Source organism: Aulonocara sp. 'chitande type north' Nkhata Bay, linkage group LG18 (genome assembly GCF_057382095.1).
Source record: "Aulonocara sp. 'chitande type north' Nkhata Bay isolate Kocher_YH1m ecotype deep benthic linkage group LG18, A_spYH_male_GT1.1, whole genome shotgun sequence".
In the NCBI taxonomy this organism is placed as follows: domain Eukaryota; kingdom Metazoa; phylum Chordata; class Actinopteri; order Cichliformes; family Cichlidae; genus Aulonocara; species Aulonocara sp. 'chitande type north' Nkhata Bay.
In genome coordinates this window covers 4,633,019-4,658,575 of record NC_141361.1, presented here as the reverse complement: position 1 = coordinate 4,658,575, position 25,557 = coordinate 4,633,019, and the positions used below count along the sequence as shown (strand labels likewise).

Genomic DNA, 25,557 nt, shown 5'->3' with positions numbered 1-25,557 from the left:
AGTTTACTTGCATTTAGGCAAAATGATATAAACACTTATCATGAGCCAATATAGCACATTTAACTGCTTTTATTTAGCAGGGATTACACAATACACAAAATAAGTCACAAACATTTTTAATCAAATCTTGCAACATGTTGCTAAGAATAACCAGGACAACCAGGTCAAAGCCATGCTGAAGTATAACCTTCATTAACATAAATCACAAAGAAAACATATTTAAATAAAAATTGTATACTTGTCTTGAACTTTTTTAAATCTTTAGTCCTGTGTATCAAAACTTATTTATTGGCTGATAAAAAGGAATCACATCATGGTTGTTACAAGGAACAAGTGATGAAAAACTCATTTTCATGTTTGTTTTCTTCTATACTGAAGAAGAAATACAAGTTTCTGTGGTAAATATTAAAAGAGCATCCATGTTCAATAAATATTTGTGTCACCTTTAAAGACCAATAAAAAAAATATCAAACTTAGAGAAACATAAAGTCAGGGCTGGAACAAACAACATAGAGTGCCCTTCACTGCTGTGGACAGGAAATGTACCGTGACTTGGAGCATGAGGTCATTTTCTACCTCGGGTGCTGCAGTGATTTGGTTTGTCACTCAGGTGGATCCTTAGATGAAAATTCAGTCCTGATTTCCAACTGAATCTTTCCCCACAGGAGCTACAAATATATGGTTTCTCACCTGTGTGGATCCTTCTGTGACTTTTCATAGTCGACAAGTCTCTAAACTCTTTCCTACAGACGTTGCAAGAATACGCTTTCTCACCGGTGTGGATTCTCAAATGAGTTTCTAGTCCTGATTTCTTACCAAATCTTTTCCCACATGTGCTACAGAAATACGGCTTCTCGCCTGTGTGGATTCTCACGTGACTTTCAAATCCTGATTTCCAAATGAATCTTTTCCCACAGGTGCTACAAGAATGTGGCTTCTCACTTGTGTGAACTCTCATGTGTCTCGTCAGGTTGGATTTACACTGAAAAGTTTTTCCACAAGTGTCACAGCTTACAGATTTTTTACTTGTATCAGTTTCACTCCGAGACTTATCTGTTCGGTTTTTGTGACGTCTCCTTTTCTTCAGCTCCGCATTTCTAGTTGATCCCGAGTCCACATGCTGGTTTTCTTCCTGTTCCTCAAGCTCTGGTTCAGGAAAGTTAAGAGCAAGGAGCTGGTCATCGTTTGGTTCTGATTCACTGAGGTCACTTTCCTCAAAACTAGAAGTCACCATAAAACTATTGATCTCCTGCTTCAGTACAATCTCCTCCAGCTCCTGACTGGTGCAGAGTTCCTCCTGTTCCTCTTTAATCTGTGGAGGATCTGGGTCCTCCTGGTCCAGACTTGAGTTCCTCTCCTGCTGATTGGCGACAAACTCCTCCTCCTTACAGGCAGTTTGCTGGTGGAGGTCTAAACGAACAATAAAAAAAATGTAATTATAGAAAAACACTTCTGAGAAGATAAAGTTTTAGTTAAAGTCTGTAATGAGGGCATGTTGCTCACATTTGCAGGTGAAATTAAAAGTGTGTAAAAATGAAGTTATTTGTGCACTCTGATGCAAATGAGAACTTGAGTTCTGACATTTTTCAGCAACATTAAGAGTAAAAAAAACCTTTCAAACAAAAAAGAACTCACTTATTACTGACTGACTGATGATCTATTTTGGAGTTGATCTCGAAACTGATCTACATCTTGATATTTTTCAAAATAATCTTCACTATTGGGGGTGGCTGTAGCTCAGGCGGTAGAGCAGATCATCTACTGATCGGTTCGATTCCCGGCTTCACCTAGTCTGCATTTCAAATATCCTTGGGCAAGATACTAACTCCAAGTTGCCTCAAGTTGCTCTTTGATCTGTGGAATGTGTGTCTGAATGTTGGTAGAAAGCACTAAGAAAAATGTGCTTGTGCGAATGGGAGTGAGTGGGTGAATGCACAAGTTTTGTAAAGCGCTTTGAGTGCTCAAGATTGAGTAGAAAAGCGCTATATAAGAACCAGTCCATTTAAAACTCCCTGTCATGTTTTCACGAATACACATTAAATAGATCTGACTGATACAAACTGTAGGTTTAATATTAATGTTAACACTTCAGAAAAGCGATTACAGTTTTACCGCTGGTCTGTAAATCTTTCTCAGGTTTCCAGATGTTATGCAGCTGTCTGAGCCGCTCTTCCCCGCTCCAGACGACGATGCCTTCATCCTCGTGTTTCACTACAAGCTGTTCTCCCTCTTGACTGATGCAGAGTTCCTCCTGTTCCTCTTTGATCTGTGGGGGATCTGTGTCCTCCTGGTCCAGATTGAAGTTCCTCTCCTGCTTCCAGACCTGCTGGCCAGCCAGATCTTCCTCCTCCTTACACTTCATGTTGATGTGGGACTTGAGGAACAAAGTAAAAAGAAAAAGATTAGACAGGTAAAGGTGCAGCCTCAGTCAGCAGGGCTGTACACTGTGAGCATGTTGCTCACATATGTGAGAGAGGTTTGTACAAATGTTTCAGAAGCACCATGTGACTCCCTCTCTTTGTTGGAAAGTCTTATTAATTCACTTTATAACTATTACTTTGAAGATAAATTTCTACCATCACAAAAATATTATGACCTCTTTAAAAACAAACAACGGCAACTACATGACTTAAATTCCATGTTTAGATGAAGGTAATGGTCAATGCCTTTTGACAGGGGAAAAACCTCCACACAGAAGAATCTTACTTGGCTGAATCATAAATTATTCACCATGATTAAAACTGCAGATGAGCAATAATCTGCATTTTATTTTAGCCAAAGAGGAATGTTTCTGTTTGTCTGTGATCTGACTTTTTCTGCTGGGTCCAAATTTCATTTTATCCTGTGTAAGTTTGTTTCTCTTCCTGTTAACTAGCAAAGTCAAAATCACCTTGATTCATTTAACTTGAATTCAATTATAAATGTAATCATTTTATTGAACAATTAATTTCATTTCAATGAAAAACAATTACTTAAAAGAAAGAGATTAAGTTGGAGAGAGACATGTGGCCATCTTTTAGTGAGTTAGACCCTGATTAAGGGCTATTTTTAAAAGTAAAGCCCATCTCTCAAAGTCCCTGCCGGCCTGCCTCCACCTCGGGAAGTCTGTGGGTGCAGACGGAGGTGAGGAGCACCACAGGCGGCAGAGAACTGTCTGTAGCCCCGGAGTGAGGCGTCGTGAACCGAAGCAGACAGCGAACTGTGGCACAGTGCAGAAAACCGAAGCTTTCCCTCCCTGTTTGGTTTTGATGTGTCTCATGAAAGTCTATTGTTAAAAGTTTACCTTTAAAAAAAACGGACGCACTTGTTTGATTAGCTGCTCTCTGATTTTAGCCTGTTAGCTTACAGACTGAGCTCAGATCGTTCCTGTGTTAGTTCATTGAGAACATCACAGTTTTACATACCTGCTGCGTGACTTCATCTCGGGTCTCCGGCTGATATACAGCAGTCTGAGCCAGTGGCGGATCTCATCATCCTGGACGACTGTTTTTAATGTTTTTAACCACGGAGATTTCTTCTGCATCATCAGTCTCTCATTGTTAAACTCTCCCAGAAACTGAAGACAGTTGTGCCATTTCCGCGCTTCTTCTTCTTCTATTGAGTAGACGGCAGACTACACATGTCCAAGGGTAATACTGTCCTCCTCAGGCCATTGGCATCAAGTCAAAGCCTTAAAGTCTGGTACTTTGCGCATGGTCATTTTTTACGAACAGCAGAATCACAAGACAAAGCGTGCCAATGTTTATACTTTTCACTGTGACTGCCAAATAGATGAAAAAGTAGATGTTAAAAAACAACTTATAGTTTTGTCATTGGGCTGGTAGAAAGCTATGAGTTTCTGTCCCTTTGTCTGACCTTAGAGACTTATTTTAAAAGGAAACATTACAATCCTTTAAAGCAAGTATTTTCACCTCTGTTCCCCCCTCTGTACTTAGCTTTTTTGTTGTCATGTCAGTAATTGTCCAGTTGATGGCTCCCTTGGATCACAAGCCTGTCTCATGAGTCCAAGTGAATATATTCTTAATAAACAGCTTTGAAGAATTTGTGACCAACTTTGTTTAATTCGGAACATCATCATCATGAGTCAAACTCACTCTTGGATCTACAAAATATTGAACAAAAACAAACATCACTGAATCATAAGGTATTTGCTCCAACTCTTAGTCCAGAAACACATGAGTGAACTAGATCAGCTGCTCCTCCAGTTCAGCTGTGGATTTATATCATTATTTATATTTGTAAAGTGGATATGCAGTTTTTCAGTACTAATATAAGCATTTTATATCATTGCTTTATTGACAGATGTTTGGTGTTCAAGGTCAGGCATCAGTTTGAAAAAAACAAACAAACACACTGAGTTGAACTTGAACTTCCTACTGACAAAAACTAAAATTGGTGCAAAAATAACCAGAAACATATAAGAAGCATCCTGGAGGTGCTGCAGACAAGATAGGACCAATAACATGTCAACAGGAAATCCTTTTTACTAATTTGTTTATTTCTTTTTAGATTTTTACTCTCCATTTTAAGCCATGATGTTTGCTGATACTGTGTTCCTACTGTTTGTTCTCATTAATAGTTCTGTTTTTAACATTCTGTGCTGAAGCTGGAGGAAATGTTTCTACAGTGTCAGATGATACAGCTCCAAACTAAATAAGTGACTAACTAACGATGCTTTAATACACTTTACTATAAATTATGATATAGTGCACTTTCTTAAAATTTCTTATTGCTCTGTAATTAATTGTTTTCTTTATAAATGTACAAATGAGAATAAAATCTGTGTGATAAAGGAAGGTCTGTAGACTTCTCTGTTAAGATCAGTGAAGAGAAACAACAACATACAAATACCTAAGAAAAATATTCAGTAAACATTTAGAAGATAGAGAAGTTTATGTTGTCATGTGGAGAAATTTTTCAAATAAAAATATCCATAAGCATTGATAGTCTCCATGGCTGAACAGACACAGGAAAGAGCTCCACCTATAAAACGTAAAAACATCAAGACAACATGTTGAAGATGTCGAGGTACTGCCCATAATGTTTGACTGACATCTGATTTATGTGCAGCACATAAATACCACAATAATGATGGAGAGAAACTAAAAGGGAACTAAAATACAGATTTAAACTTACAACAATATGAAAGACTTCAGTCTATTTCACTTTAATCAACTCAGCAGTGTCTCCATAATAGTAAAGCATCAGTCCAGCATAGAGCGGCTGAGTGAATGTGGTCTGGACTCTGTGGAGGAGAGTCATGGTTTCAGAGACGCTGTAGAAGGACAAAATACCTGCTCTGTGATCCAGGTACACTCACATTAAACCCATAGCATATACTTATCAGCTTGTCAGTGACCCTCTTCAGACCACTCCTATTAGAAGTGTATCACCCCAGGATAAAAGTCATAACAGCTTTGTATTGATTTGCAGTGATTTTTCTCATTGACAAAAGGACCCAAACAAAGGCAGAAAAGTACCACAGTGCAACAGAATCACTGGATTCCTCCTCAGAGAAGGGATCAAGGGTTCATATTATTCCTTTAATTTCTTCCTTGTTATAAATAAAACTCAAAAATAAACCTTGCTTACATTTTACTATATTTTTTAAAGGAAAGTAGCCAAATTTAAAGAAGTTCTACATGGATGGAAGATCACCATTTCTCAGGATCTCAGCTTTCTTCAGAAAAAGGGCCTTCTCATCTCTTTTTGTCTACAAACTAAATGTTGGTTGATGTAGACACGCAGGTACTCCTCCACCACATCAACATCCTGTATCAGGATAGACAGAGATCTTTTAGCTGTCCTCGTCCTTCTGAAGTTGATTCCTGTCTCTCTGACCTGATCCACATTCAGAAGTAGATGCTTTCTCCCAGAGCACTCCACAAAATTATCCACTAGTGCTCTGTACTTTAGTTGTGTACTTTAGCAAAGCTAAAAACATATTCATGAATTTAGAAAATGACATCTTTCTGTTGAAACCAAATGGTGAAATAGATAATCTTTGCACAAAAATATCACCCAGTGTCTATCTAGTCATAAAATGGGCAAAAGTCAAAAGAGTAAAGTCTACACACACTGCAACCAAATAATATGATATTTTTTTCTTTCAGATGTTAGTGTTTCTGTCTTTAAAACACTGTGAAGCTAAATTACAAAAGTACAGAAGTACAGAAGTACCAACCCATTCTGAAGTTTAATCTTTATTGAAAACTGTCAAAATACAAAAATGTTCCCAAGACTCAAATATTTAAATGTATTTATTTGAAGACAAACTTCATATCATTGGTTTCCAGTAGCCTTTAATCCTGTGCAATGAATTATTTTTAGTCACAAGGAGAACAAAATAAATCGTGTAATTAAAAAGCAAACAAATGACAATCTCCACTTTTTATCTTAAAGCAAATGTTTTTTGTTAACAAAGGTAAAAGAGTTTAAAATAACATTAAAAATAACAAAAACAAAACGTTAATGCAGAGAATTGTGACTGAAGCACATCAGTCCCAATTCTAATGACTAATCAGTCTGCTGTCATTGTGGAGGAAAGGTGTGTTATAGAGGTGTTACAAACACATTACAAACACAACACACAGTGTTCCACTCCTGTAAAGGTGGAAGGGGCCATTCCCCCCCCCCCCCCCCCCCCCCCCCCAAGCTTGTGTTTATCTTCATCTTCAGGCTACAGAGCTGCACATTTTTCTTCCACAGTGGTGACATTAACACAAAATCTCTCCCAACAGACATATAAACACATTCCAACTGCTATTTGTGAAAAAAAAAACTTGCTGCACTAGATTTATACTGGATCATTTTTGCCATAATGTCATACACAAACAAAAAGACTCAAAAATTTAAAATTAATACCAACCTCACCCTTGCAGCTGATAATTATCTCAATTTATTTCAGTTTGCAGAATTCAACACTTGTTCCAAACACAAACCATCCACTAAGATAAACTCCAGCATAGAGCGGCTGAGTGAATGTGGTCTGGACTCTGTGGAGGAGAGTCATGGTTTCAGAGACGCTGTAGAAGGACAAAATACCTGCTCTGTGATCCAGGTACACTCCTACTCTGGAGGAACGAGGACCTGAGACAGGAGTTTCAATGTTGTTGTACCGAAATGTAAAACTGTTGTTGTAACAATTTAATGCCCAAGATTTGTCATTACATCCAAATTCAGATTCATCTCCTGTTCTGCTGATATTCTTGTATGCGACTGCTACATCAACTCTCCCTCTCCACTCCACCTCCCAGTAACAACGTCCAGTCAGACTCTCTCTACTCAGGACCTGACGCCTGTTAGTGAATCTGTCTGGATGATCAGAATAAGACTGTTGATTCATAAATGTTGCTTTTCTGTTCCCCTCTGATAATAACAGCTGTGTGTTTGCTGTGTTTGGATCCAGTGTGATTTCACATGAATATTTTAAGAATCCAGCTCTGGTCTTTGGCTCTGGTTGTGACAGTAAAACATCCACTTCAGTGACTGTCAGTGAGATGTTTGTCCATTCCTCTCTCAGAATGTCCTGTAGTTTATCTCTGACCTCTGACACAGCTGCTGTCACATCCTCAAAGTAGCTCAGAGGACGGATATTGATGCTGGATGAGTCTGTAGACTCACTGAGTGCTGACAGTGAGGGGTAGTTGTGTAGAAACTGGATGTGATCCTCTGTGTGTGAGAGCTGCTTCAGCTCAGCATCTTTCCTCTTCAGCTCAGTGATCTCCTGCTCCAGCTTCTCCTGAAGCTCTTTGACTCGACTCACTTCAGTTTCCTGCTGGGATCTGATCTGCTGCTTCACATCAGAGCTTCTTTTCTGGATGAGATGGATCAGCTCAGTGAAGATCTTCTCACTGTGCTCCACTGTTTGATCAGCAGACTGATTGATGGCCTCCACCTCCTGTTGAAGCAGCTTCACATCTTTCTCTCTGTCCTGGATTCTCTGCTGGATGTTTTGTCGACTCACCTCCAGCTCTCTCTGCCTCTCAGTCCTTTCTGCTGCAGCTGAGACTGTGTCGTGGCCTTTATGTTCATCCACAGAGCAGAGATAACAGATACTCTGCTGATCAGTACGGCAGAACATCTTCATCACCTCATCATGACGAGAGCAGATCTTCTCCTGGAGCTTCTTGGAGGGCTCCACCAGCTTGTGTTTCTTTAATGGAGCCACATCATAATGAGGCTGAAGGTGTTTCTCACAGTAAGATGCCAGACAGACTAAACAGGACTTGAAGGCTTTTATTTTTCTTCCAGTGCAGACATCACAGGCCACATCTTCAGGTCCAGCATAGCAGTGATCAGCAGGAGCAGCTTGGAGTCCAGTCTTCTTCAGCTGCTCCACTAAAACTGCTAACATGGTGTTTTTCACCAGGACAGGCCTCGCTGTGAAAGTCTGTCTGCACTGAGGGCAGCTGTAGATTTTCTTCTTTTCCTCTTCATCCCAGAAGCTTTCAATACAGTTCATGCAGTAGCTGTGTCCACAGGGAATAGTCACCGGATTCTTCAGTAGATCCAAACAGATCGAACAAGAGAAGGTTTCTCGGTCTAGCTGAACTCCTTTCTGCGCCATTTCTCCTCTCAGTGTCAGTGACTGTGTGAGTTTCACTTCCTTAATATAGAAACTGGTCTGATCTGAACAACAAGTGTTGCTGCTGTGAATGGGGCCTGCCAGCTCTAACACACGTTGGTTACACCCATCTTCATAATGTAGATCTAAAGGGGAGGGAACACAGAACGATATGGACAGACAGGAGGTGCTGAGCTAGAGAGCAGGAAGAAGAGGAAGGGTTTTCATGCTGTGATTCATTCCAGAAAGCAGGAAGAGGCTCTGTGTTTAATTGTTTTTCTGTTCAAACCTTTAACTAAATAATATAAATGTCAATAACTGGATGCCTCTCTATTCTTTTTGTTAATCTGCTAAATGAATAGTTTGTTTCTTTTAACAATTCAAATAGCAGAAATGAACAGCTGACAGCTTGTCAGACTCAGACTGTAAACCATAGAGACAGTTTATATATACATTTAGTCAGGGCAGTGCAGAGATGTTTAAAGGGGCGGGTGCTCACAGTTAAAAAGGGCACATAGAAGCAGGCTGAAGAACAACAACCCACATTCATCAAGAATCTAATATGGAATCACATCACACTACATCACTGTCATCAGGTGGGCACAATGCAAAGCAAACGTAGCCCATTTTTTACCTGATGGGGTACAATGTTGCTGTTTGGGGGGTTGCTTCTGCTCTTGCTGCTGATAGTGCTGAGGGTTAGGGCACCTAGAACCTGTTAGATCAGTGAGGGGAGACGCCCTGGCAGAGAAATGAGGGATAAATCTGTGGTAGAACCCTGCCATGCCAAGAAATGATCTAAGTTGTTTCCTTGTCTGTGGCAAACTGCAGGATTCAATGGCGCTGATTTTGCTCACTTGTGGTTTTATCACCCCATTACCTATGACAAATCCCAGGTATTCAGTTTCAGCCTTGGCAAAAACACATTTTGCCGAATTAGCAGTCAGCCCAGCTTCTCTGAGACGCTCTAGTACCTTTTCTAGATGTTTGAGGTGCTCCTCCCAGGTTTGGCTGTAAATCACAATATCGTCCAGATATGCTGCCGCGAACTCTGACAAACCACACAGTACCCGATCCATCAGCCTCTGAAAGGTTGCAGGGGCTCCATGCAAACCAAAAGGCAGGACTGTGAATTGGAATAGCCCCCATGGTGTCCGGAAGGCAGTCAGTTCCCTTGAGCGCTGAGTAAGTGGCACCTGCCAATAGCCTTTGCAGAGATCTAGAGTCGTCAGGTACTGGGCTTTCCCAAGTCGCTCAATCAGATCATCAACCCTAGGTGTAGGGTATGAATCGAACTTTGAGATGGCATTCAAGTACTTGAAATCAATACAAAACCGCAGGCTACTATCCTTCTTTGGGACCAAAACCACTGGGTTGCACCACTCGCTCTTAGATGGTTCAATGATCCCTAGAGACAACATTAAATCCACCTCCTTCCTCAAAGATGTTAACAGCCGCTCTGGAATCCTATAACTCATACGTCTCACAGACGCTCCATCCTTTAATATAATGTCATGTTCAATAACATCCGTCCCCCCAGGATTCTCCTGAAACACCCCAGAGCTGCATAACTCTTTCACCTGAAGCTGTTTTTCTTCTGAAAGGTGATTAAGGTCCACCTGCTGGAGCACCCCTGAAGGAAGATACTGCTCCTCTACCTCTTCCTCCTCATGAATCTCCCTTATCAAAAGAACTTCTGCTCTCTTTGGCCTCTCCACCCACTCCTTCAGGAGATTTACATGCAAAACTCTACTGGAGCGAGAGTGACCCGGAGTTGCCAGCCGATAGGTGGTTTCTGCTGAATCTGAAAAGGTCCCTGCCATTTAGCTAACAGCTTACGGTCATCACTCGGAAGGAGTACAAGTACCTTTTGTCCAGGTTCAAATGACCTCTCCCGAGCTGACCGATCATACCAGACCTTCTGATGTTGCTGGGCAGCTCCCATATGAGCTTGGGCTAGCTCAGTCATCTTCTCAAGTCGCTCCCTCATCTGTATAACATATGAGATGACATTAGTAGCCCCTGCCCCACTTCGGTCACCCTCCCACATTTCTTTCAGCAAAGAGAGGGGCCCCCTTACTTCGTGACCATATAACAGTTCAAAAGGTGAGAAGCCAGTAGAAGCTTGGGGTACTTCTCTATACGCAAAGAGCAGATAAGGCAGCCACTGATCCCAGTCAGTACCAGTGTCATTCACAAACTTGCGCAACATCTGCTTCAGGGTCTGGTTAAAGCGCTCCGTCAGGCCATCCGTTTGAGGATGGTATGGAGTAGTCCTTAGCCCTTTGATGCCAAGAAGCTGGTGGACCTGCTTTAATAAAGTTGACATAAAATTAGTCCCACGGTCTGTCAGGATCTCACGAGGGAATCCCACCCTTGAGAAAAATTGCACCAGACAAAAAGCCACAGACTTGGCCTTTACAGATTTCAGAGGAAAAACTTCAGGGTACTTTGTGGCATAATCAGTTATTACCAGCATGTAACGGTTCCCTGCCCTGCTTTTCTCAACAGGTCCGACAACATCCATCCCCAACCGTTCAAATGGGGTGCTAATAACTGGCAAAGGCTGAAGTGGAGCCCTGGAGGGGGTTTTGATGGAAGTCTTTTGGCACTGAGGGCAGCTTTTACAAAATTGGGCCACGTCAGCACGCAGGCCCGGCCAGTGGAAATACTTCCTAATGCGAGCCATGGTTTTATGCTTCCCACGGCACAGAGTGCCCCAAATTCAGTACCACCTCCCTGACTCCACTAGGAACCATCAGCTGTACCTGTGATCTTTGCCGGCGATAAAGAATGCCATCTTTCAGAAAAAATTCCTCACTGCTGTTAATATCTGGTTCCATCTCATGTCCTTGTTTTTTGGCTTTCTGAAAAAAGGGTGCTAATACTGGATCATTGTGTTGCATCTCAGTGATATTAGCTGGGACTTTAAAGTCCAAAGGCATCTCAGGTTCACAGACGGGAGATGCTTTCACAATAGTATGATGAAACTTCTCTCGCCTCCTCTCCCTGCGGGACTTGTGCAATTTCCCGGGTGCCGTCTCTAATTCTGCCTCATAAAATGGCAGAGCACTAAGGGTCTGAGTGGCATCTGCTGGCTTCCTAGCTTGAGCCCTAGTTACTGCAACATTGCATGTGTGGCTATAATCCAAAAGGTCAAATAGCACAGGTAGATCTCGGCCTAATATAACAGGGAATGGCAAATTATCCGCAACCCCAATATTCAGGAGATAAACCTGTCCTTGCACCTTGATGTATAGATCCGCTGTTGGATAAGGCTTTTCATCTCCATGAACACAACAAACAGGAATCGTTTCAGTCATATTAATACTATTTAAGGGGACAAACTGTCTGTGTACAAGAGTCTGTGTACTACCTGTATCAATTAGTGCCTTTAATGTATCACCATTAATCTCAACTGATGTCATCTTTAACCCTCTGTCTAATTTTATCTCAGTTATCATGGCTTCGGGGCACAAAGCACATTTGGGTTAATTTAGCTGAGTTTTCAGGGCACATGGGCTTTGTATGACCTTCCATACCACAAAGATAGCATACCAAGGTTTTGGCCGGGGACTTCAAAGACCCATCGGGTGAATGGCTATATGAAGCTCGTCTCTGCGGGAGTGATTTCCGGCTGTCCTTCGTTTTCCAAGTCATAAAGCTCCAAGGCTGTCCCTTTTTCCGTGCCGCCACAAAAACATCAGCCAGCTTTGCAGCCTCTGCAGCAGAGGGTGGATTATGCTCTTTTATCCACACCTGCAACTCAGGAGATAGCATTCGTAAATATTGCTCAAGAATGATGATTTCCCCAATGTCCTGAACGGTTTTATCTTCAGGGTGGACCCATTTTACATAAAGCTCCTTCAGCCGTGCATACAACTCTTTAGGGCTTTCTGCAGGGTTTACATCAAGAGATCGAAATCTCTGCCTATAGGTCTCAGGATTGATATCATGTTTATAAAGAATAGCTGCCTTAACCTTATCATAATCCAAAGAATCATCAACATCCATATGTACATATGCACCTCTTGCTTTGCCCGTAAGCAGCGGTACAAGGTGAAAAACCCAATCATGTCTCCGCCACCGACAGGCCAGTGCAATGCGTTCGAAGGTAATCAAAAAATGTTCAATATCATCCTCGTTGGTAAGTTTTTGCAACTTAGGCTCCAGAAAATGGGACTGACCTGATAAACCAGTAGCTGATATACTAGGACCAGCTTGAGGAACAATGTCGTCATCTAGAGATTCTGGATCAGGTGATTCAGCTGCCTGACCTTCAGGCACTGGAGAAGTGCGGGCTTGTACTTCTACCTGTAACAACTGAAACTGGTGTTGAAGTGCTTTAAAATGTTCTTCTTGCTTTGCACTTTCCTCCTTCTGTTTAACCTCTCTGGCCTCCTGCTGCCCCATATGTGAACGGAGAAGAGAGATCAGATCCGATATCGTTGGTTCCCTACCTCGGCCCTCAGTGCTGTCTACCCCTCCAGAAGTTCCATTCTCCTCCTGTTCTCCATCGACTTGTCCTTCTGAGCCCATTTGCTGGCTTGGTACATCTCCTCGGACTGCTCTCGCACTCCGTGCTCCTCTGCATGGTTTGATAAGGAGTGGGGGGGAAAGAGAAAAAAAAACAAAAAAAACTGTGCCTTTTTTGTGTGTGTATTTTTTCTTTTACACTGGCTGAATCCCACTGCTGCCACCAATTGTCATGATCCAAGCCGCCAGGAACACACAGGCACAAATGTAATCTTCAAAAAAATGGGTTTTATTATACCCCAAAAAGGACAAAATGATTACAAAAATTCAAAATAACAAAAAATAAAGTTTGTAAGAACCAAGTGGGCCCATAAAAGAGGTTACCTTAACAGACTGCTACTCAAAAATCACTTAACAAAAACATAACTCAAACTGACCTGCCCAAATGAGAAACAGCTCCAGTTATATAGCAAATGAATAAACCATTATATAAACCAAAGGTGAAAACTAAAGGGATAACAGATAAGCATCATTCAAGAAGAACCCCATTCCCCCTGCATGATCACAATAGATGGTCCAGTCCACTTTATTGGCTTCTGCATTTAAACCAGCTCCACCCTCAGCCTCCTCTTTCAGCCAAACCAGGAAGGACTGGAGCGGAGGTCAGGTAACTGAGAAAGAGCAGAAATATAATCAATATAACATACCTATATAAAATAACAAACAATGCAAAGCAAAGTCTATGCTAGTGATGGGCAGATGAAGCTTCGTGAAGCACTGAAGCTTTTCATCCAATTGGTTCACCCCAGCGCAAAGCTTCTTGAAGCTTCATTTGCTCTAGTAGGACACCTACTGGACGTAAAAATAATAGCTGGCATGAATTTGAAGAGTGTGGCCTTTTGCACACAGCCTGTAAATGTCAACAACAAAAGGAGTGTGTAAAACATGTATATTGTAGTGATGGCAGTATACTGTGTATATTTATACTGGCAGTATGGAAAATGATTATTTGGAAATGCTTAAAATGCAAATGATCATTTACTGTGAGGTGAGGTGTGGTTGGGGTGTGGACAGTGGTTGTGCGGTTGTAACGTTGAGGTATGGACAGCTACACAGTCCTGCCTGTTCACATTTTATTCTGTAAAAACTAAATTTTCACTGCTTTTATGACCTTTTTAGTGGGGAGAACATAGCTAGGATTTAATGATTTAACACATCTTTTGAATCCTTTGTCCTCCACAATGCTAACTGGCTGGGAGTCCTCAATCACCATGCTGACCAGGTCTTCATCTATTTGAGATTGTTCTCCTGAGGAAAGACAATAAAGACAAAGCACAAATATAAATATCACACATGTAACTTATTACAGTTGTATAATATTGTTATATCATTTAGTAACATTACTGCATCCTATATTATCATGGCATTTGATGGCTCACCTGGTCTTGCTCCACAATCGGTGTTCCCCTTATTCTCATGCAAAGCTCTGTAGTGCCTAAGCATGGATGAGGTGTAGTTGTTATATCCCAGCTCCCTGGCACATAGCAAACACTTCACCTTGTACAAAAGTCAAGACAGCTTAACATAAATTGTATTGCAGCATCAGTATTATGAAAATACATCTTCTGTAGAAATTTACATACCTTGTTGGGAGGAATAAAATCACAATGTTCCCACACAGGGGAGGACATCCTCCTCTTCTTAGCTGGCTCCATTCTCTCCTGACTTTCTCTCCTCACTCTCATAAACCTCCAAACTGTCTCCAAACTCTCACTAACCGCAACTCTCCATCAAACACCCACATTTTTAATGAAGTCTGATGGCTTTATATCGCTGTCATATCTCGCGGCAAAGTTCGAACCACTTCATGAACCAGTCACGTGGTACAGCCGGGCAGCGAGGCTTCGGACGTCATCATTTTCAGCTCCTCCCATAAATGAAGCAAGCCTCGATACGCGCATCGCGGAAACGCCCCCTCAATTACCCGACACACGCTCCGAAGCCTCGATACAGAACGTCACATCACTACAGGTAACCTCAAAACGTCAAATTAGTTAACTTATGATCACAGAAACTTTAAAGCATAACGTAAACATAAGACAAAAGACCAAATGAATATTACTAAGTGTCTCAGTTGTGTGGTTGCATGCACCCATCACAGTGACCATCACAGTTTTACACACCTGTTCTGTATGACTTTGTCTCAGGTTTGCGGTGATATCCAGCACTCTGAGCTGATGGCAGATCTGGTCAGTCCACAGTAGCTTCAACCACTAAATTATCTCTAACACATCACCAAACCAAAGTCTTCCTGCTAAGAGTACATCAAAGGTGAAAAGCGAGCCTAGAATGTCATCATTTCTGCTCTCCTCTTTCTTCTTCTTCTACTTCTGGACCGCACACATCTGTCGCTGCCCTACTCAGGTCGATCTAATGAAAATCAGCCAGAAATAATAATCAGAAATCCAAATGTAGAATTTATAGTTCCCCATTGATGCAATTTGGTTATTAAATTTAAGAAGCAGTCTGTAATGCTCACCCCAGCATAGTTGAAGCAGATCATCAAAGCATGCTGAACACTTTCTACCATTCCACATGTGCATTTTCTATCCAGGTACTCAACAGCACCAAACCATAATTGTGAATCCATGGCTTTGATCTGGTGAAAATCACCCTACCCCTACTGTTCATCTTTACACACAACAGATGGTGTTTCTGTATCTTAATATATGACTGAATGAAAAGTAATGACAACCGTTATTTTCAATCTTCCATTGCTTCTACCTGTTGTTTCTCTGTATTATTGTCGGATCTTTACCTTCAAATAAAGTGCCTTCAATATAAACTGCCTCGAGGTAACTTGTTGTAATTTGGTGTTTTATTAAGAAAATTGAACTATTGTGGCAGAAAAGTTGGATGCAAACCAAGACTAAAAGTCCTCAGGCAGGAGTCATAGCTGGGCTTTAGCATCTGGGTCACCCACTTTACCCAGGGAGCTAAACCAGCATCTCCAACAGGTGATTTGTTTGTCTGGCAGTTTCAGGCTGGGAAAGCTTGTTAAACTTTAACAAAACATTATTTGGCACCAACGTGAATGATTTGGGTCATGTTTATCACGTCTGAGTCAGGGAGCAAAGGTCACCTCCTTTATGCAGGATTTCACCTTATGCCAACAGGGGAAAAAAATCACGAGTTCTTAAACAAGCTGTAGGTCATGTTACTACACACATTTCAATATGTAAGCATTTCATCGTGTTTTAGAGTCTCAGAGTTATTTCAGCCTCATCTTCACATATTTTCACAAATATTCACATTATCTCCGAGATCCAGTTGTGAAATTTTTTCCCTCAGTGTAACCGATTGCAACACAACAAATGACTGACCAGTGATTAGTGTTTTACAGTGATTACGACAGACAGCCTGTTTCTGCCACTGCTGCCAAGCATTTGCTCTTTTCAGCTTGTTCAATTGTGGAGGTTTTTACATTCTTTACCTTACAATATAAAGCACCTTGAGGCAACTGTTGTTTTTTTGGCACTATATATAAATATAAATGAATTGAACTGGTAGCAACTTTATGAATGAGAAAATGAAAACAAGTGTCAGTCAGCTGGTTCATGTCCAGCAGGTGGGGAGGAATCAGTGAGTCTGTTACTCCAGTTACTTACTCAGAGGTAAAGTTAAAGAAAACGAGTTTCCTTCATCGCACTAAACCTGCCCACTAAACATGACCCTGAATGAACCCATATGTAAAGGACTGTAGGTTTTAAGCAGGATCACGTAATGGCAACACAATAGATGAGGAAAGTGGGGGAACTCTGACGACATCTAGTGGACATCTTGAAGATGACGGGTCTGAACAGAGAGCAATGCAGGTCTGTGGAGAAGATTGCAGCACACTGTGAAATATGAACTATGAATAATATCTACATCTGTAATGATGTAATCAAAATAGGCTCCATGTAGTTTAAGTTCTGTTACTGTACTTATGAAGCAAACTGCACACACAGAGTTGGCAAACATTGAGTTTACTTGCATTTAGGCAAAATGATATAAACACTTATCATGAGCCAATATAGCACATTTAACTGCTTTTATTTAGCAGGGATTACACAATACACAAAATAAGTCACAAACATTTTTAATCAAATCTTGCAACATGTTGCTAAGAAGAACCAGGACAACCAGGTCAAAGCCATACTGAAGTATAACCTTCATTAACATAAATCACAAAGAAAACATATTTAAATAAAAATTGTATACTTGTCTTGAACTTTTTTAAATCTTTAGTCCTGTGTATTAAAACTTATTTATTGGCTGATAAAAAGGAATCACATCATGGTTGTTACAAGGAACAAGTGATGAAACTCATTTTCATGTTTGTTTTCTTCTATACTGAAGAAGAAATACAAGTTTCTGTGGTAAATATTAAAAGAGCATCCATGTTCAATAAATATTTGTGTCACCTTTAAAGACCAATAAAAAAAAATCAAACTTAGAGAAACATAAAGTCAGGGCTGGAACAAACAACATAGAGTGCCCTTCACTGCTGTGGACAGGAAATGTACCGTGACTTGGAGCATGAGGTCATTTTCTACCTCGGGTGCTGCAGTGATTTGGTTTGTCACTCAGGTGGATCCTTAGATGAAAATTCAGTCCTGATTTCCAACTGAATCTTTCCCCACAGGAGCTACAAATATATGGTTTCTCACCTGTGTGGATCCTTCTGTGACTTTTCATAGTCGACAAGTCTCTAAACTCTTTCCTACAGACGTTGCAAGAATACGCTTTCTCACCGGTGTGGATTCTCAAATGAGTTTCTAGTCCTGATTTCTTACCAAATCTTTTCCCACATGTGCTACAGAAATACGGCTTCTCACCTGTGTGGATTCTCACGTGACTTTCAAATCCGGATTTCTTATTAAATCTTTTCCCACAGGTGATGCAAAAATATGGCTTCTCGCCTGTGTGGATCCTTACGTGAGTTTCCAATCCTGATTTCCAAATGAATCTTTTCCCACAGGTGCTACAAGAATGTGGCTTCTCACTTGTGTGAACTCTCATGTGTCTCGTCAGGTTGGATTTACACTGAAAAGTTTTTCCACAAGTGTCACAGCTTACAGATTTTTTACTTGTATCAGTTTCACTCCGAGACTTATCTGTTCGGTTTTTGTGACGTCTCCTTTTCTTCAGCTCCGCATTTCTAGTTGATCCCGAGTCCACATGCTGGTTTTCTTCCTGTTCCTCAAGCTCTGGTTCAGGAAAGTTAAGAGCAAGGAGCTGGTCATCGTTTGGTTCTGATTCACTGAGGTCACTTTCCTCAAAACTAGAAGTCACCATAAAACTATTGATCTCCTGCTTCAGTACAATCTCCTCCAGCTCCTGACTGGTGCAGAGTTCCTCCTGTTCCTCTTTAATCTGTGGAGGATCTGGGTCCTCCTGGTCCAGACTTGAGTTCCTCTCCTGCTGATTGGCGACAAACTCCTCCTCCTTACAGGCAGTTTGCTGGTGGAGGTCTAAACGAACAATAAAAAATATGTAATTATAGAAAAACACTTCTGAGAAGATAAAGTTTTAGTTAAAGTCTGTAATGAGGGCATGTTGCTCACATTTGCAGGTGAAATTAAAAGTGTGTAAAAATGAAGTTATTTGTGCACTCTGATGCAAATGAGAACTTGAGTTCTGACATTTTTCAGCAACATTAAGAGTAAAAAAAACCTTTCAAACAAAAAAGAACTCACTTATTACTGACTGACTGATGATCTATTTTGGAGTTGATCTCGAAACTGATCTACATCTTGATATTTTTCAAAATAATCTTCACTATTGGGGGTGGCTGTAGCTCAGGCGGTAGAGCAGATCATCTACTGATCGGTTCGATTCCCGGCTTCACCTAGTCTGCATTTCAAATATCCTTGGGCAAGATACTAACTCCAAGTTGCCTCAAGTTGCTCTTTGATCTGTGGAATGTGTGTCTGAATGTTGGTAGAAAGCACTAAGAAAAATGTGCTTGTGCGAATGGGAGTGAGTGGGTGAATGCACAAGTTTTGTAAAGCGCTTTGAGTGCTCAAGATTGAGTAGAAAAGCGCTATATAAGAACCAGTCCATTTAAAACTCCCTGTCATGTTTTCACGAATACACATTAAATAGATCTGACTGATACAAACTGTAGGTTTAATATTAATGTTAACACTTCAGAAAAGCGATTACAGTTTTACCGCTGGTCTGTAAATCTTTCTCAGGTTTCCAGATGTTATGCAGCTGTCTGAGCCGCTCTTCCCCGCTCCAGACGACGATGCCTTCATCCTCGTGTTTCACTACAAGCTGTTCTCCCTCTTGACTGATGCAGAGTTCCTCCTGTTCCTCTTTGATCTGTGGGGGATCTGTGTCCTCCTGGTCCAGATTGAAGTTCCTCTCCTGCTTCCAGACCTGCTGGCCAGCCAGATCTTCCTCCTCCTTACACTTCATGTTGATGTGGGACTTGAGGAACAAAGTAAAAAGAAAAAGATTAGACAGGTAAAGGTGCAGCCTCAGTCAGCAGGGCTGTACACTGTGAGCATGTTGCTCACATATGTGAGAGAGGTTTGTACAAATGTTTCAGAAGCACCATGTGACTCCCTCTCTTTGTTGGAAAGTCTTATTAATTCACTTTATAACTATTACTTTGAAGATAAATTTCTACCATCACAAAAATATTATGACCTCTTTAAAAACAAACAACGGCAACTACATGACTTAAATTCCATGTTTAGATGAAGGTAATGGTCAATGCCTTTTGACAGGGGAAAAACCTCCACACAGAAGAATCTTACTTGGCTGAATCATAAATTATTCACCATGATTAAAACTGCAGATGAGCAATAATCTGCATTTTATTTTAGCCAAAGAGGAATGTTTCTGTTTGTCTGTGATCTGACTTTTTCTGCTGGGTCCAAATTTCATTTTATCCTGTGTAAGTTTGTTTCTCTTCCTGTTAACTAGCAAAGTCAAAATCACCTTGATTCATTTAACTTTAATTCAATTATAAATGTAATCATTTTATTGAACAATTAATTTCATTTCAATGAAAAACAATTACTTAAAAGAAAGAGATTAAGTTGGAGAGAGACATGTGGCCATCTTTTCGTGAGTTAGACCCTGATTAAGGGCTATTTTTAAAAGTAAAGCCCATCTCTCAAAGTCCCTGCCGGCCTGCCTCCACCTCGGGAAGTCTGTGGGTGCAGACGGAGGTGAGGAGCACCACAGGCGGCAGAGAACTGTCTGTAGCCCCGGAGTGAGGCGTCGTGAACCGAAGCAGACAGCGAACTGTGGCACAGTGCAGAAAACCGAAGCTTTCCCTCCCTGTTTGGTTTTGATGTGTCTCATGAAAGTCTATTGTTAAAAGTTTACCTTTAAAAAAAACGGACGCACTTGTTTGATTAGCTGCTCTCTGATTTTAGCCTGTTAGCTTACAGACTGAGCTCAGATCGTTCCTGTGTTAGTTCATTGAGAACATCACAGTTTTACATACCTGCTGCGTGACTTCATCTCGGGTCTCCGGCTGATATACAGCAGTCTGAGCCAGTGGCGGATCTCATCATCCTGGACGACTGTTTTTAATGTTTTTAACCACGGAGATTTCTTCTGCATCATCAGTCTCTCATTGTTAAACTCTCCCAGAAACTGAAGACAGTTGTGCCATTTCCGCGCTTCTTCTTCTTCTATTGAGTAGACGGCAGACTACACATGTCCAAGGGTAATACTGTCCTCCTCAGGCCATTGGCATCAAGTCAAAGCCTTAAAGTCTGGTACTTTGCGCATGGTCATTTTTTACGAACAGCAGAATCACAAGACAAAGCGTGCCAATGTTTATACTTTTCACTGTGACTGCCAAATAGATGAAAAAGTAGATGTTAAAAAACAACTTATAGTTTTGTCATTGGGCTGGTAGAAAGCTATGAGTTTCTGTCCCTTTGTCTGACCTTAGAGACTTATTTTAAAAGGAAACATTACAATCCTTTAAAGCAAGTATTTTCACCTCTGTTCCCCCCTCTGTACTTAGCTTTTTTGTTGTCATGTCAGTAATTGTCCAGTTGATGGCTCCCTTGGATCACAAGCCTGTCTCATGAGTCCAAGTGAATATATTCTTAATAAACAGCTTTGAAGAATTTGTGACCAACTTTGTTTAATTCGGAACATCATCATCATGAGTCAAACTCACTCTTGGATCTACAAAATATTGAACAAAAACAAACATCACTGAATCATAAGGTATTTGCTCCAACTCTTAGTCCAGAAACACATGAGTGAACTAGATCAGCTGCTCCTCCAGTTCAGCTGTGGATTTATATCATTATTTATATTTGTAAAGTGGATATGCAGTTTTTCAGTACTAATATAAGCATTTTATATCATTGCTTTATTGACAGATGTTTGGTGTTCAAGGTCAGGCATCAGTTTGAAAAAAACAAACAAACACACTGAGTTGAACTTGAACTTCCTACTGACAAAAACTAAAATTGGTGCAAAAATAACCAGAAACATATAAGAAGCATCCTGGAGGTGCTGCAGACAAGATAGGACCAATAACATGTCAACAGGAAATCCTTTTTACTAATTTGTTTATTTCTTTTTAGATTTTTACTCTCCATTTTAAGCCATGATGTTTGCTGATACTGTGTTCCTACTGTTTGTTCTCATTAATAGTTCTGTTTTTAACATTCTGTGCTGAAGCTGGAGGAAATGTTTCTACAGTGTCAGATGATACAGCTCCAAACTAAATAAGTGACTAACTAACGATGCTTTAATACACTTTACTATAAATTATGATATAGTGCACTTTCTTAAAATTTCTTATTGCTCTGTAATTAATTGTTTTCTTTATAAATGTACAAATGAGAATAAAATCTGTGTGATAAAGGAAGGTCTGTAGACTTCTCTGTTAAGATCAGTGAAGAGAAACAACAACATACAAATACCTAAGAAAAATATTCAGTAAACATTTAGAAGATAGAGAAGTTTATGTTGTCATGTGGAGAAATTTTTCAAATAAAAATATCCATAAGCATTGATAGTCTCCATGGCTGAACAGACACAGGAAAGAGCTCCACCTATAAAACGTAAAAACATCAAGACAACATGTTGAAGATGTCGAGGTACTGCCCATAATGTTTGACTGACATCTGATTTATGTGCAGCACATAAATACCACAATAATGATGGAGAGAAACTAAAAGGGAACTAAAATACAGATTTAAACTTACAACAATATGAAAGACTTCAGTCTATTTCACTTTAATCAACTCAGCAGTGGCTCCATAATAAAGACTCAGTCCAGCATAGAGCGGCTGAGTGAATGTGGTCTGGACTCTGTGGAGGAGAGTCATGGTTTCAGAGACGCTGTAGAAGGACAAAATACCTGCTCTGTGATCCAGGTACACTCCTACTCTGGAGGAACGAGGACCTGAGACAGGAGTTTCAATGTTGTTGTACCAAAATGTAAAACTGTTGTTGATACAATTTAATGCCCAAGATTTGTCATTACATCCGAATTCAGATTCATCTCCTTTTCTGCTGATATTCTTGGATGCGACTGCTACACAAACTCCCCCTCTCCACCCCACCTCCCAGTAACAACGTCCAGTCAGACTCTCTCTACTCAGGACCTGATACCAATAAGTGAATCTGTCTGGATGATCAGAATAAGACTGTTGTTGTTTCATAAATGTTGCTTTTCTGTTCCCCTCTGATAATAACAGCTTTTTGTGTGCTGTGTTTGGATCCAGTGTGATTTCACATGAATATTTTAAGAATTCAGCTCTGGTCTTTGGCTCTGGTTGTGACAGTGAAACATCCACTTCAGTGACTGTCAGTGAGATGTTTGTCCGTTCCTCTCTCAGAATGTCCTGTAGTTTATCTCTGACCTCTGACACAGCTGCTGTCACATCCTCAAAGTAGCTCAGAGGACGGATATTGATGCTGGATGAGTCTGTAGACTCACTGAGTGCTGACAGTGAGGGGTAGTTGTGTAGAAACTGGATGTGATCCTCTGTGTGTGAGAGCTGCTTCAGCTCAGCATCTTTCCTCTTCAGCTCAGTGATCTCCTGCTCCAGCTTCTCCTGAAGCTCTTTGACTCGACTCACTTCAGTTTCCTGCTGGGATCTGATCTGCTGCTTCACATCAGAGCTTCTTTTCTGGATGAGATGGATCAGCTCAGTGAAGATCTTCTCACTGTGCTCCACTGTTTGATCAGCAGACTGATTGATGGCCTCCACCTCCTGTTGAAGCAGCTTCACATCTTTCTCTCTGTCCTGGATTCTCTGCTGGATGTTTTGTCGACTCACCTCCAGCTCTCTCTGCCTCTCAGTCCTTTCTGCTGCAGCTGAGACTGTGTCGTGGCCTTTATGTTCATCCACAGGGCAGAGATAACAGATACTCTGCTGATCAGTACGGCAGAACATCTTCATCACCTCATCATGACGAGAGCAGATGTTCTCCTGGAGCTTCTTGGAGGGCTCCACCAGCTTGTGTTTCTTTAATGGAGCCACATCATAATGAGGCTGAAGGTGTTTCTCACAGTAAGATGCCAGACAGAATAAACAGGACTTGAAGGCTTTCATTTTTCTTCCAGTGCAGAAATCACAGGCCACATCTTCAGGTCCAGCATAGCAGTGATCAGCAGGAGCAGCTTGGAGTCCAGTCTTCTTCAGCTCCTCCACTAAAACTGCTAACATGGTGTTTTTCTCCAGGACAGGCCTCGCTGTGAAAGTCCTCCGGCACTGAGGGCAGCTGTAGATTTTCTTCTTTTCCTCTTCATCCCAGAAGCTTTCAATACACTTCATGCAGTAGCTGTGTCCACAGGGAATAGTCACCGGATTCTTCAGTAGATCCAAACAGATCGAACAAGAGAAGGTTTCTCGGTCCAGCTGAACTCCTTTCTGCGCCATTTCTCCTCTCAGTGTCAGTGATTGTGTAAGTTTCACTTCCTTATTATAGAAACTGGTCTGACCTCTGATCTGAACAACAAGTGTTGCTGCTGTGAATGGGGCCTGCCAGCTCTAACACACGTTGGTTACACCCATCTTCATAATGTAGATCTAAAGGGGAGGGAACACAGAACGATATGGACAGACAGGAGGTGCTGAGCTAGAGAGCAGGAAGAAGAGGAAGGGTTTTCATGCTGCGATTCATTCCAGAAAGCAGGAAGAGGCTCTGTGTTTAATTGTTTTTTTGTTCAAACCTTTAACTAAATAATATAAATGTCAATAACTGGATGCCTCTCTATTCTTTTTGTTAATCTGCTAAATGAATAGTTTGTTTCTTTTAACAATTCAAATAGCAGAAATGAACAGCTGACAGCTTGTCAGACTCAGACTGTAAACCATAGAGACAGTTTATATATACATTTAGTCAGGGCAGTGCAGAGATGTTTAAAGGGGCGGGTGCTCACAGTTAAAAAGGGCACATAGAAGCAGGCTGAAGAACAACAACCCACATTCATCAAGAATCTAATATGGAATCACATCACACTACATCACTGTCATCAGGTGGGCACAATGCAAAGCAAACGTAGCCCATTTTTTACCTGATGGGGTACAATGTTGCTGTTTGGGGGGTTGCTTCTGCTCTTGCTGCTGATAGTGCTGGAGGGCAGGGCTGTGTTGATCTGAGACTGTAGAGATTAAACAGTCCACAGGAGAGAGGGTAGCTGATTAAACAAGTGTTATGAGATAATAATAAAACGCAAAGATTGGTCACGGCGCTTGGAACCATAAGGCAACAAAACTGGGAAATAAACTAAGCTCTGCCTGTGAATCACTCTTTGCCTCTCTTCTTCCTTCCATCTCCTCATCTCATCTATCACATTCCACTTGCTGTCCATCTGAGAACGAGGCACAGTTTGCTATTGAATCCATCTATTATTTAATTATACATTTTAACAACTCTTGCACCTAATCCATAATAAAGCAATGATAGAAAAATGTTATAGAACCAAAACTTTGTGTTTATTATTGTTGTGAAGGTTCTCAGTCATCCAGGTCATCGTAGTCAAATCAGCTTGCAAAGAAAAGCGTCTGGACTTGTTTAAGTTGCTTGAAGACTTTTCACCTCTCATCACCTCTCATCCGAGAAGCTTCTTCAGTTCTTAGATCAAATGGTGGGGAGTCCCAGATTTAAACCTAGTGGGAGTATCCCCCCCACAGAGGGACAAAAGGACCCCCTGATGATCCTCTAATCGCCTGAGCCAAGGTATGAAAGCCAAGGTGGCTTGCCTGTTCCATTTGCCCATTAGTTTGAGATGGAAACCGGATGGTAAGCTGACTTGAGCCCCTAGTTCCTTGCAAAACTCTCTCCAAACCCAGAACGTGAACACATGCTGTGTAAGAATCTGGCTGGTGTTCAGAGCTGATGGGAGCTTAGGCAGAGCAATGAAATGCACAGCTTTGGAGAACCGATCGATGATGGTCAGAATAACTGTTACCTGAGGATGGTGGGAGACCAGTGATGAAGTCCAGTGCGATATGAGACCAGGGGCA

At 41.1% G+C, this 25,557-nt stretch overlaps 4 protein-coding genes across 4 annotated transcripts; all 4 read right to left on the bottom strand.

Annotated features, from left to right (window-relative positions):
• Positions 1-238: 238 nt before the first annotated feature.
• LOC147307718 (uncharacterized) lies at positions 239-2,362 on the bottom strand. Its single transcript, XM_086273120.1, has 2 exons — positions 2,113-2,362; positions 239-1,410 (listed from the first exon to the last, which is right to left on the bottom strand). The coding sequence occupies exons 1-2, from the start codon at positions 2,360-2,362 to the stop codon at positions 566-568; spliced, it is 1,095 nt and encodes a 364-aa protein (XP_086129246.1). The 3' UTR covers positions 239-565.
• A 2,795-nt stretch (positions 2,363-5,157) lies between these two features.
• Positions 5,158-8,569, bottom strand: LOC147307717 (tripartite motif-containing protein 16-like). The gene is made up of 2 exons (XM_086273113.1): positions 7,045-8,569; positions 5,158-5,294 (listed from the first exon to the last, which is right to left on the bottom strand). Exons 1-2 carry the CDS (start codon positions 8,567-8,569, stop codon positions 5,158-5,160), a joined length of 1,662 nt encoding a protein of 553 aa, XP_086129239.1.
• Positions 8,570-17,054: 8,485 nt separating this feature from the next.
• On the bottom strand, positions 17,055-19,516 carry LOC147307716 (uncharacterized). Its single transcript, XM_086273153.1, has 2 exons — positions 19,261-19,516; positions 17,055-18,558 (listed from the first exon to the last, which is right to left on the bottom strand). Exons 1-2 carry the CDS (start codon positions 19,508-19,510, stop codon positions 17,630-17,632), a joined length of 1,179 nt encoding a protein of 392 aa, XP_086129279.1. The 5' UTR covers positions 19,511-19,516; the 3' UTR covers positions 17,055-17,629.
• A 2,789-nt stretch (positions 19,517-22,305) lies between these two features.
• LOC147307715 (tripartite motif-containing protein 16-like) lies at positions 22,306-23,982 on the bottom strand. Its single transcript, XM_086272974.1, has one exon. The coding sequence runs from the start codon at positions 23,965-23,967 to the stop codon at positions 22,306-22,308; it is 1,662 nt and encodes a 553-aa protein (XP_086129100.1). The 5' UTR covers positions 23,968-23,982.
• Positions 23,983-25,557: the final 1,575 nt, after the last annotated feature.

Coding starts and splice junctions, on each gene's coding strand:
- LOC147307718 (XM_086273120.1), bottom strand. CDS start 2,362: ATGAAGTGTAAGGAGGAGGAAGATCTGGCTGGCCAGCAGGTCTGGAAG. Junction 1,411..2,112: donor GAAAGATTTACAGACCAGCG/GTAAAACTGTAA, acceptor TTGTTCGTTTAG/ACCTCCACCAGCAAACTGCC.
- LOC147307717 (XM_086273113.1), bottom strand. CDS start 8,569: ATGGCGCAGAAAGGAGTTCAGCTAGACCGAGAAACCTTCTCTTGTTCG. Junction 5,295..7,044: donor GTACCTGGATCACAGAGCAG/GTATTTTGTCCT, acceptor ATCACAGAGCAG/GTATTTTGTCCTTCTACAGC.
- LOC147307716 (XM_086273153.1), bottom strand. CDS start 19,510: ATGAAGTGTAAGGAGGAGGAAGATCTGGCTGGCCAGCAGGTCTGGAAG. Junction 18,559..19,260: donor GAAAGATTTACAGACCAGCG/GTAAAACTGTAA, acceptor TTGTTCGTTTAG/ACCTCCACCAGCAAACTGCC.
- LOC147307715 (XM_086272974.1), bottom strand. CDS start 23,967: ATGGCGCAGAAAGGAGTTCAGCTGGACCGAGAAACCTTCTCTTGTTCG.